This window comes from Arachis ipaensis, chromosome B5 (genome assembly GCF_059453495.1).
Source record: "Arachis ipaensis isolate K30076 ecotype BB chromosome B5, ASM5945349v1, whole genome shotgun sequence".
Classification (NCBI taxonomy): Eukaryota; Viridiplantae; Streptophyta; class Magnoliopsida; order Fabales; family Fabaceae; genus Arachis; species Arachis ipaensis.
In genome coordinates this window covers 5,813,330-5,826,193 of record NC_142440.1, presented here as the reverse complement: position 1 = coordinate 5,826,193, position 12,864 = coordinate 5,813,330, and the positions used below count along the sequence as shown (strand labels likewise).

Here is a 12,864-nt window from a genome sequence, read left to right as displayed (position 1 = left end):
TACACAGGAGCAGGTCCCCAGAAGTCAGAGAAAATCAGATCCAAAGGTGCATAGCTAGTGTCTGAGTCAGGGTGAGGTAATTGATGTATTTTGCTGATACAACAAGCATGACACAATGATGGTTCAAGACTCATTTTATTTATTGAATCATTGTAAATTACATTGCATTGCTTCATTACAATAGAGGTGACTTTTTCAGATGGGTGGCCCAATTTTCTATGCCATAGTTGAGCACTGGGACTTATCTTTTTACAGGTTAGCAGTGCATTTGCACTGGACAGGTTCATATCTCTATTTGGTATATTTGTTATTACATTGGTAGAAAGTAGAACATTAGCAGACTTCACTTGCTCTTTTGGTTGGCTGAGTATGTTGTGAGTACTTGTCTGCTTGTCGTGTGAGTGTGGTTGTTGTGATATTGGTTGGGATAGTGCATAGGTTGTAGAGGATGCGGTTTGGGTTTCTGCTGAGGTCTTTGAAGGCAGCTGTGAGGTTGAGTTGGGGGTGGGAGCAGGGGGCTGTGCTGTGGGGTGTGTGGGCTTTACTGGTGATGGTGGTAGAGGCGTTATGTGGTTTGGTATTTGCTGTCAGGACTGGGCTTTGATTTTCTGAAGTATTAGGAGATGGTGTGATTTTTGAAGTTAGCTGTGAGGGTGAGTAAGGGATGGGAGCAGGGGGCTGTGCTATGGAAGGATAGGTGGCAGGGAGGTGTGTGGCTTCATTTGGTTTGGTGTGTGGGGTGTGATATAAGGGTGGATTAAGGTTGGCATTTGTGTGGTAGCAGGTTGAGTTGGTTATACTATGATTATTGAGGCTGGGTGTTTTTGGAATGATTTGAACTCCCTCAAACCTGTACAGTCCATCCTTAAGCAGTCCTTGGAGGAGGACTTTCTTGGATATCTGGCATTTTACATAGCATAAGTAAGGCCAGAATTCAAAGTAGACATAGTTGTCTAATGCAAATTTGGCTACACTTATTAGGTTTTTAGATATGGCAGGGACATGGAGTAAATTTTGTAATTGGAAGGGTTTGTTTGATAATGATGCATGCATAAATGTACTTCCAATATGCTTAATTTTTATACCTTGACCATTACCTCTAAAGACCTGTTCTGTGCCATCATAACTGGTTCCTGTGGCAAGGTTCCGTGCATCATAGGTGCAGTGGTGAGAGGCTCCCGAATCAGGGTACCATGTTGTGTCTGGCATTGCTGAGGGGACAGTGAGGAGAGCCTGCGGATTTGGGGAAGCCGATTGTGCTGCATTTTGAGATTGTTGTTGTTGTTGAGTGGTTCTTGAGTTGGAATTGTTGTTGTGGAAGGCAAAGGATGGGGGCTGAGTTGTGTTTAGAGGTTGAATATGAGGGTTCATAAAATTTTGGTCAAAGTGGTGATAGCACTGAATGACTGTGTGTCCAATCTTGCCACAGAGTTGGCACTGCGGTCTGCTTCCTTGCCACCAGGAGGAATGGCTGCCTCATCCTCTGTACTGTCATCTGCCTCTGGACCCTTGAAAGCTGCCTCTGTTGTTGTAGTTGCTATAGCTTCTTCTTTGAGAGTTTTCTTGAATGTCTTCATTGCTTTGAGCTACATTTACTTGCATTGCTCCTAGTTCTGTTTTTCTGAATCTTTCAATTAGCTCTTCTTGAGTTAAGAGTTGTGTTTCAAGTTCACTTTCAGTGGTGTGATCTATTCTTGCTGTTGCAACAGTGACAAATGTATTGTATTCTTCACCAAGTCCTGCCAAGGCTGCTTCAATGTAATCTTCCCTTGAGAGTGGAGCTCCCAGTGCTTTCAGTGAATCTGCCACCTGGTTGATCTTTGCCATATATTCTGTTACTGTTGAGCCATGCTTCTTGAGCGTTCTCAGCTGTGTTTTCAGTTGCTTGATTCTTGTTTTCACTCTTGTCGCAAAGTACTCCTCTAATGTGAACCAGATCTGGTAAGCATACTCACATTCGATCACTCGGTTTACAAAGCTTGGTTCCATGGATGCAATTAGCCAGGCAACCAGCCATTGATCATGAATTTCCGACTCTTCATATTCTTGATTTTCAATTCTGTTAACTCGATTTAACTCTGAACTGAATCTTGCTGGAATCTTCGAAGGATTGAGGTGACTCTGCAATTTGTTGACCTTAATGTACACTAGGGCTTGCTTTTTCCATGCGTTGTGGTTGTTTTCGTTGAGCTTGATTGCAGCGAAGACAGCGAATGCATTTTGATTCGGTGCACTTGCAGAAACACTGGTGGTGAACTGAGGTGTGTGCTCCATAGATCAGCAAGCTCTGATACAATGTGAAGGTATCAAGCTTGAAGTGAAAGAACGTGAAGAAGGAGCAAAGAGGTGAAGAAGTGCAAGAGAAAAGGGAACAGAGAAGTGAAGAGAGAAAAACTGATTAGTGTTTCTGGAGAAAAATGAATTAGCCTCAGTTATTTTGCAAGTTCTACAGATATATATATATATATATATATATATATATATATATATATATATATATATATATATATATATATATAGTTGGTGGGTAACTTGATTTGGTTAACTAAGGCCTAACTAACTTCTTTTGAAAGATTCTGATTGTAACTAATTCTCTAACTGAATGCTGGTTTGCCGCTTGTGCTGCTTCAAGCTTGCTTGTTGTTACTGCTAACATCTTCTAAGAAACCAATTGTTAATACCCTTATCCAAAACATAAACTAGACCCAAAATAGAGAAAGCTCAAAAAGACCGTCGCCAAATAAGGTCGGACAGGATGCCACAAAGAAGTAACTTCTCCTTGAAGGAGTTATAACTAATCCTTACTATCTCTCACCCACTTCTAGAAAAATATCCTAACAATCTCCTACTTATTAAAAGGGACAGTTATTCACCATTAATAGTGGAGCTACCCCAACGGTGGTTATTGGCTTATCACTTATAAATACATTGACACCCTTAAATATACTTAAAATAATCCAATATATTTATAAATCTACTTGTATTATTGCTGACTTAAGTATCGGAGTCTCTTACAGGTACCACCCCCATCTCTTCACGAGGAACTCGAACAGACGATACCTCGACATTTTACAAGTCGAACACAGCCACCAAATAAAGTTCGGGCCTCACGACCAAACCCAAATCAACATTTCAAGTAACCCTCAAAACACCAATCAATCAACACGCACTAAATAATAGAATAAGAAGTAGGAATAAAAGAAGAGCTACCTTGCTTCTCTTGTTCTTGTGCATAATATTTAAGCATGGCATTGGAGTTTTCTCATTAATAGAACAAGTAGTTGGATATAACTATACCACCTCAAGTGTGGCCTCTGGCCATTTTGAAAACCACTCTTAATTTAATCAACTCTTCTTCTCTCTATGTTAAAATTTCATGCCTTAGACTCTACTAGGTAATGACACTTTAAATTATTAGTGTGCTCTCCGATCCTCAATCATTTTTAAATTTAAAATTCTCAATCTTCATATCTTCGAATATGAACGGTAGAATGAAAAAAAGAAGATTCAAAATTAAACTTTAAAATACTGAAACCAATTTTTTTTTATTCTCTTTTAAGTGAGTGAAGATGAAAGAAAAGCATTTTATTGAATATCCTAATTTTGATGGAAAACGGTAAGAAAGGAAAAAAGAAAATGAAGAAAAGAAAAAAAAAAGATTTTTGGACGATAATAATAGCGGCAGTGATAATATTAACAAGGATAATTTAGAATTAAAATAATTTTTTAGGATCTAGATATTTTTATTATATAGAGTTTATTTTTTAGAATAAAATACTAGTTTTAATTTTTTGTGTGAATAATTATGCTAATATTTTGACTTCTGAATATTTATGAGTAAAAATAGTATATTTTCAAAATAAAAATTTCTCCCAAGTACTAGAAGTTCAATTTTAGTTGAATGGTAAGACTTTCATGTTTTAAGCAATACTTTTACATATTATAAAATATTACTTTTGTATTAAATTAAAATAATTTAATATAACATACGTGTAAGGGAAATGTTTAATAAATTCTGGCTTTAAGCTCTACATCACACTATACCTTATTAAACATATATATTATCTAAATTTAATTGACTCAAAATTTTCGAATTGTAATCATCTAAAATCAGATTAAATTCCTAACTAAAGTATTTGTTTCTAGAAATTAAGATAGGTCTGTCCGAATACACTTCAACCCGTTTCAACCTCCTTGATTGATGCTTAGTTGCCCACTCCTTTTATACTTCAAAACAATGTTATACAACTATGTGAATGAATATTCAATATAAAAAAGATGTATCTCATTATTGTAGTATAAAAATTCTAATTAGATTTAAAAAAACATTTAATTAAAAGAAGTCAAAGAACTAGGTGTATAAAAAAAAAAAGACCTATATGTCATTGACCTTCTTTTTAGAAAGCTTTCAAAAAAAAAAAAAAAAAAACTCATGCATCTAGGTAAGTCTAAAACTGTGTTTATTAGGCACGATAGAATATTATATTCGAGCCAATAGAATAGAGATATTAAGATTTATCTTTTATGTATTTGTTTAAATACAATGTATACATCAAGTGCACCGAAGCCAACCAACATTCAAAACTGTGTGGATATAATTATTTTTGTATTTTTGTATTTTTTTGCTTCTAAATTTTTAATTATGTAAATTGAAAGATTCAATACGTGTTAGATCTGTCTTTTTATCCCAATTGAAAGAAGAAGAAAAACATAGAGAAAAAAAGAATACAGAAATAAAAAAAGAGCAAAAAAAAGAAAATATCTCTCTAAAAACAACGATATAGATAAGAAATTTAAATTAAAATTTTCTCGTAAGAGAATAAAAAAAATAATAGTAACATAACAAAAATTATCTATAAAAAAATATTTAAAACTTCATATCCATCTTCTTAAATTATATGTCTATCCTTGTCTTTTATTTAAAATAAACAAAAAAAAATTATTCTAAAAGTTCGGTATCTAATATTCATATTTTTCTGTTCAAACACTTTTTAATTTAAATATTTATTGTTTATATCTCTTTGTCCTGTCTAAAAAACAATAGCAGTCTAATAGCTCTTTACATATCCACATGGCCATAGTAGTTATCAGTTTGATACCCTATATGGTTAAAGACACTCATAATTTGTCATGTAAAATATAATTCATTCTCCATCTCAGAGTCTCACATGACAGCATAAGGACAAGTGATCTGAAATTTATTTGGACTTTTTTTTAAGGGTCTTAGGCTCTTAGCTTGCTCATGTTGGTTTCTTTCGTTATTGGTCTACGCACCATAATTGTCTTACTCATCTTTTTATTTCTTATCAAATAATAATAAATAGAGATACAACAATCAAATTAGGCAGTAAATATTTTGCGAACATAAAGAATTTTTATTTAAATTAATTAAATATTTTATTTATCAAAATATATAATCTATAAAATATTTATTATTATGTACAATGTGTCACATATCATATAAATTAGTTTTTCAATTTTTAAATAATCAAATTAAATTTTTTATTTTAAATTATCAACCAAATTAGTTTCTTTATCAATTGATCATTCAATGACATTAAAGAAAATCTCATTAGAACCTTAACTATTGCGAGACATATTATTAGATAAGCTGGCATTGCATATCACAAAAAAAATGTTTCAATCAATTTGGTAGACCAATTTAAAAATTGTTTTGTGCTATTAAATTTTAATGTTATATCATGATAACTTTTAATAATTAGAAAAACTAAATCTTAGTCTTTTTTATAAGAATATAATTTAGTTATATGATTATTTCATGTTAATTCACAATTTTAGTTAACTATCCTATTCATTATAAAGTTACAAAAACTCGTATTTTTGTATTTTTATTTTAGTAGTTACGAATTGCATGAAACATTTTTTTTGGTATCATATCAACTTACCTAATAATATGTCACATGATAGTTAAGATTCTAGAAAAAATTTTTGTTAATCTCATTGACTGATTAGTTGAAGGAGACTGGCTTGTTTCATAACGATTTAAAATCGAAATGACTAACCTTATCAACCTAAAAATTGAGAGGTCAATTTAAATTTATTTTTCTATTTTTTTCCTTTCACTTCTACATGTTAATTTAGCGAAGCTATATATTTTTTATTCAGTTAATATTAAACAATTATGTAATCGACTTCACTTAATGAAACAAGATTTTGTTGTTATAATATTAAATAAATAATTATAAAATAAAATTACTAATTTTAAAAAGAATTCACATAATCGTAGTTCATCAGATCACGTGTAATAATAAATCAGGTAAAAACAAACAATATACAACATAATTTTATTTGATTGGTGGTTGACGAGGTAGTGAATCTCACTCAATGAGATTTTGCTCGTGCAGTCTTCAATGTTATGAGCATTTTCATTACATGAGCATGTTTGTGTTGAATTGTTGATCAAAGATGTTTTGAAAGAAAAGTAAATTAAATTCAGGTATGGGGTACATTATATTGTTTATTATTATATAGATAAAATAGACACTATAAACTACAATAACTGATTTCATAATAAAGTTAGTTTTAAAATCAAAGTAAGTCAAATTCTAGTGACTTAACTTTAAATCCTAATTAACAACTTCATTGCTTATGTTCTAATATATAAATGAATTTTAAGATAAATTAATCTATTTTACAAACAAAAAATTGAAAAGTATTTTAAACTTTTTCATGTTAAACAGTTATTAACAACAATATGAGTCAAATCAATTAATTGGAACCTCACTATATATGGATAATAAGGATGACGATTGCTACTACTCCCATTACTAGTAAAGAATAAGACACAATTTTTATTGGAGTGGCTGGTAAATAGATACACATCTAATATTATATAATTAGATATACATATAAAATTATTTTATATTAATAATATATTAAAATTAAATTTTTATTATTACGTCATTATTTGATGATCCCTCGTCGATATAACTGACATAAGAGTGAGTTGGTGATTTAATTTTTAAGACTGTGTTTAATTTAGCATTAAAAAAAATATATTTGAATGTATTGAACATTTTTTTTGTTTCAATATTTTTTCTTATTCTAAACGTCAAAGTAATTTTACGTTCTCAATGTGCGTTTATAAAAAACTAGAAATTATAACTTCTACGCTTAGAAAATCAAGTTAGAATATTTATTTTTTTCTTATCAATTCTACTCTTTATTTCTTTTTTTGTAGTCTCTTTAGTACTCAAATCTTTTAAATATATAATTATATTTTTTTATAAAATTTTTATTTTTTGTTATGAATAATTTTTTTTTATTTTTTGTTTGCCTTTATTAAAATTTGTGAGTGTAATACTTGTATATTAGTTTATTATTATAATTTTTTTATAATATAAATTATTGATTCTATTAAAAAGAACAAAATAAATAGAAAACTAAGTATAACTAATAATAAAGTAATAAATAATTAAAATTTATAATTTAAAATAATATTAAATAAAAGAATACTTAGAGTACTAAAAAAAATTATGAATAATATAATTTAATAAAATATATTTTGATATATTATTCATATATTATTTTTGTTTTTTATATAAAATATATTTTGTAAATTTTTATATTTTATTTTTAATTTAATAATTAAATATTAATTTTTATTATAAAATTGATTCATAAAATTTATTTAAATATTTAAAATAAAATAATAAAATAATAATTTAAATTTATGTTCTTTAGTAAATTTTTATTTAAAAATAATTTTTAGCAATATAATCTAAACAATATTTATTTTATTCTAATTCATTTTAATATAAAATTATCAAAAATAAATTATATTAATACTAACTCACTTTTAATCAAAATCAATTTTATAAAAATAATTTTATGCAAACTCTTGTTTATAAACTTTAATCCAAACATACACAAATGCATATGATGTGCTTTACATTTTCTCTTTATCAAAGCTAAACTTTACTTTACTAACCTAAAAACAAATTTAAATATTTTCAACTTAATTAATAATTTAGGAGAGGAAAGTGAGTGAGAGCCAAAACCATTTAAAATTTGAAGATAGTGGATGCTGTTGGAACTTGAAGCAAAGGTATTTCAAACAATAAAAAAGCTGTACATTTATACTTTGGGAATTGAGTATAGGCCCCGTGCATGGTATTTACTTTGGCAAAAATGATTGCAATCTTCTGAATCCATAAAACCTAATTTTTTTGCTGTAAAAATTTGATATATTAATGGACACATATATTATTTGAGATAACTAAATTTTTATATGAATAGGAAAATAAATACAGAGAAAATTTAGAGTAATACAGAGAAAATATAATGTATAGTTATGTCTTGTTCAAGATTAATTTTTAAATTATTAATTAAAGTCTTAAAATAATAACTATGAATTCATTTTTTTATTATCAATTTAATGGATTTATCAAAATGTTTAAGTATCGTAATTTTATTTGATTATCTACGAAGTATCTTTCAACATGTTAAAGACTAATTTGCTGCGGAATTAAGCTTCATTTAACAATTTGTCGTTGGTCAATGAATTACTGACCACACAAACCGAGATTAAAACTCTCCACGGATTCTTATTTTTTTTCTTTCAATTTATATGTCATTGAAAGATGAAACTATCGTTGGAGTAAGACCTATTTTTTTCTTGTCTAAGTGTACAGTGGGCTTTGAGAGCCCAACAATGAAAGAAGGCGACTGTGGTTCTGTCGTGTGAAGGAAACAATTGGTTGATAAGAATTAAATTCGTCTAAAGCGTATTTAAAGAGAGTAATAGTAGCATATGTTTTATGGATAACATTAAAGAAGCATAAGATAGAGGAGACGGTGGAAACACAAAGTATAAGGATCAGGCATCGACTGGCTACCATACATCCAAGATAAAGAGAAAAAATTGTCAGAGATAAAACACACACACGTATCTCTCTATCATATTCTTCTTAGAACCATGGCACTCAGGCTGTGGGCTTCTTCAACTGCAAATGTACTCAAACTATCTTCAGCAGCTTCTAGAACTCATCACCTCCCATCTCCCTTCTTTCTCTCCAGATGCTTCTCTACCGGTATATAAACATTCTACCATACACTCTATTCTGTTCGTTCATGTTTGTTTTGCTTAATTAATTATCATGTTTGCAGTGTTGGATGGACTCAAGTACGCAAACTCACATGAATGGGTCAAACATGAAGGCTCAGTAGCTACCATTGGAATCACTGACCATGCTCAGGTTTGTTATTACTACACGTATAGTTACTTACAATGAAATTGAAGTAATGAATTGAACAAATTGAATTCGCATAATCAGGACCATCTTGGAGAGGTTGTGTTTGTAGATCTGCCTGAACCAGGTGGTTCAGTGAAACAAGGAGGCAGCTTTGGAGCCGTTGAGAGTGTGAAGGCAACCAGTGATGTCAACTCTCCAATCTCTGGTGAAATCATTGAGGTTAACGCTTCTCTCAAGGAAACCCCTGGCCTGGTATGTATATGTTAGTTACTTACTTAGTGAATATATATTAATTAACAGACTAACAATGATGCTTATTGTGACATTAATTAAGATAAACTCGAGCCCGTACGAAGGTGGATGGATGATAAAAGTAAAGCCAAATAGTCCAGCTGAATTGGATTCCTTGCTGGGACCAAAGGAGTACACTAAATTCTGCGAGGAAGAAGATGCTGCACATTGAATATCTTCTAATATGCATCGGACTAACTGTTTTTTCACTATCTTATATCATCGTGATCATCATCATCTTGTTATCTTAATAAACAGCTGTTTCTAAACTTTGAAGTTTGAAATTGCTGTACAATGTAATGGAGTGAAATTATTTATGCTAAGAAAATGTGTTATATGAATGGTTATATTTTTAATATGTTAATGTTGTTCTTAGTACAAGTCACAACTAATTTAAGTTATACACAATAAGATGTTTCTCAGACTTTGATATTGATACAAATTGAAGTAGGTTGGACAAGAGAAAATTTTTTCTGTCGTACTTTCAGAACTCACTTTCTTAATTGGAATTAATTTAAATTGTGGACAAACTCTTATCAAATCATAATGCACTACCAACTACCAACGATTTCATTTCTCTCCATTTTTGTTTGATTGGCCTATTTGCTAACACGAACATTAAAATCTCATGGCCCCCTGAGGGCTCAGTTATTCAAAGATATTATTTACTACAATACAAAAGGGGTAATAAAAAATATTAAGATCCTGGGAAATAGTAGAAGCTATTTTTTTTTTACTTTTTGAATTATGAAAAATTATAGTATGTGTGTTTGGTACCATTTTAAAAAAAGCTTTTAATTTTTAGAAAAGTTAATACACAATTTTTTTAAAGAAGTAGAAATATATGACTTCCCCTCTTCTTTTTTTTTTGTGACTAGACTTCCCCTCTTCTATAAGTCATTCTATCATTTCTGTAAAAAAAATGACTTCAAAATAAAAAAGATCTACTTTCATTTTGGCTTTGTAGAAAAATATTTTCTGTTTTTGTTGAAAATACTGGCCCTCCGTAGAAAAATATTTTCTGTTTTTGTTGAAAATATTGGCCCTCCACCATCATTTTCACGTAAGGTTCTACTAGCCTTCTACCATCATTTTCACGTAATGATTCATCTGCTGAAATTATTGACCCTCAACCACCATTTTAAAATAATGTTCCATCTGAATCACCTATTGCATATATTCCTTCCTTCCAGTTATTTTTTTAACATTTTACCACTCTATTTTTATTATTAAATTTGTATTTAACATTGTGTGTGGTATAAAATCTTAGTTTTAATTTTATTTTTTCACATGTGATTTTATTTTTATATAACTTGCTATTATTTTTATAGTTAGTTATAGCAAGTTCTTGACCCCAGTAAAAGATAAGGGAGTTCTGATAGGAGTAAAAAAAAAACAACAACAAAATATATATTTACACGCATTTCACATTTATTTTTTATTTTTACTTACCATATCATACACAATAAAACAGCAAACACTAACTACACTGTAATTTATTTGGCATTGCCATCAAAATTATTGTGAATTAAAATTTTATTACTATTTACCACGTAAGAACACCGTTATAGGTGAAGATGAAGTAGAAGAACCAGTTTCTACCTAAAAAATGAAATTAATAAGAGAACAAATAAATAATTAATTGCCTAAACGATTGTAATCTTAGTGATTAGGTTATAGAAAATTAACATTTAATATTAAAAAGTATTTATTATCATCATTGTTTTAATATCCATTTTTTGTGTAAAAAAATTGTAATTTTTAAGTTATTTATTCAAACACTACAATTTTAAAATAAGTATTTCTATAATTAAAAATTCGAATACAAAATAACTTATTTATAAACTGTTATTAATAACTTATTTATAATTTTAAAAGAATTTATTTAAGTTGTTTACCGAAATTGGGTGTAACCCTATGTATCTTTTGTGATTTACGTGGCTTTCACAATTCTTGCAAGGTAGTTGTCACTTGACCTTGGCACCCGTAAGTAAATCACTGGACAATCATGATTAACCTTCTCCATTCTGCATAATCAAAATCATTTTTAGAAAAAAACAATAATATAATGTAAGTACTAAGTACTACTTGGCTTCAATCAGTAAATTAATAATAATAATAATAATACTAAGACATTTACTAACTTGTAATTTAGAAGAAAATGATGGAGGAAAATGGTGATCTCAAGCTTGGCTAGGTCACCTCCAGGACATAACCGACTTCCTTACCCAATTCTGCACCACATTTTAGTAAATTAGTAATATATATATATATATATATATATATATATATATATATATATATAAGATTAATGCACTTTTTGTTCATTAAATTAAATTAAATTAAATTAATAAGAAGTAATTAATGGTCATCATATATACATCCCATCTGAAAGGATTAAGTTCCATTGGATTGGGATAAGTTTCAGGATCCATGTGAACACCTCTGTTCCAAACCAGGATTTTTCAGTCTTTTGGTATGGTATAACCTGCAATTTTTAAACCGCTAAAGATTTTGTGACAATGAACATAAATAAGCATTGAGATTAAAGGGTACCACTGAATAAATAACTAACTATCGATGTTAACATTAACTTTTGCCTGTCTAAAGTTTGCAAAGAAGATAGTTGTTCTGGGCAGCACCTCATCAATAACCTAACAATAATTGAAAGCAATTAATTAATTAAAGATGGGTTTGACATGGTTGTAAAATAGATTCTTATTATTACGTCATTGTTTGGTGATCCCTCATCAATATAACTGACATAAGAGTGCAAGAGTCGTTGTTCTTAAGACAGAGTCGTTGTTCTTAAGACTGTATTTGGTTTAACATTGGAAAGACGGGGTGGGTAAACACTAGGAGGGGTAGTAATAGGAAAGAAAACCAACATGGTAAGGATCCTAGGATTTGGAACAAAGAAGAGTATCATTGGCTGGAGTTGGATTCTTTTTCCATCTTTGCTGATAATCTTTCAACCGATATATCAAAGCGCGAACTATTCAGTCTATTCAACTAGACGGGTAGGATTATAGCCATTTATCTTGCGCGGAAGAACAAGAATGGACATATCTATTTATTCGCGTTTATCCGTTATACCACAAAGGGGGCGCTTTGAAGGCTATTGCAGAAATGAATCACATGATATTGAGAGGTAAAAGAATGTTTGTTGCAGAAGTAAAGTACAGAAGGAAGCCTGAACGAAAGGACATTAAAGGAAATGGACTGGCGGGAGTGACAAGAAAAGAACAAGAAGATGGATCTCAACAGCACAAGATTGCAAGAAATGTGGAAGAGCAGGTAGGTAAGCCTGCAAGAGATGCACAGGGCAAGGACCCAAATAAGAATGGATGATCCAAGA

The 12,864-nt window shown here is 30.1% G+C and overlaps 1 protein-coding gene across 1 annotated transcript; it reads left to right on the top strand.

Moving 5' to 3' along the window:
- The first annotated feature begins 8,618 nt into the window (after positions 1 to 8,618).
- On the top strand, positions 8,619 to 9,847 carry LOC107642640 (glycine cleavage system H protein, mitochondrial). The gene is made up of 4 exons (XM_016346053.3): positions 8,619 to 9,053; positions 9,130 to 9,218; positions 9,297 to 9,467; positions 9,550 to 9,847. The coding sequence occupies exons 1-4, from the start codon at positions 8,939 to 8,941 to the stop codon at positions 9,676 to 9,678; spliced, it is 504 nt and encodes a 167-aa protein (XP_016201539.1). The 5' UTR covers positions 8,619 to 8,938; the 3' UTR covers positions 9,679 to 9,847.
- Positions 9,848 to 12,864: the final 3,017 nt, after the last annotated feature.

Bases quoted from the DNA above. Each gene is read 5' to 3' on its own strand.
- LOC107642640 (XM_016346053.3), top strand. From the start codon at position 8,939: ATGGCACTCAGGCTGTGGGCTTCTTCAACTGCAAATGTACTCAAACTA. The intron at 9,054-9,129 runs GTATATAAACAT...TCATGTTTGCAG, and splicing joins CTCCAGATGCTTCTCTACCG to TGTTGGATGGACTCAAGTAC. The intron at 9,468-9,549 runs GTATGTATATGT...ACATTAATTAAG, and splicing joins TCAAGGAAACCCCTGGCCTG to ATAAACTCGAGCCCGTACGA.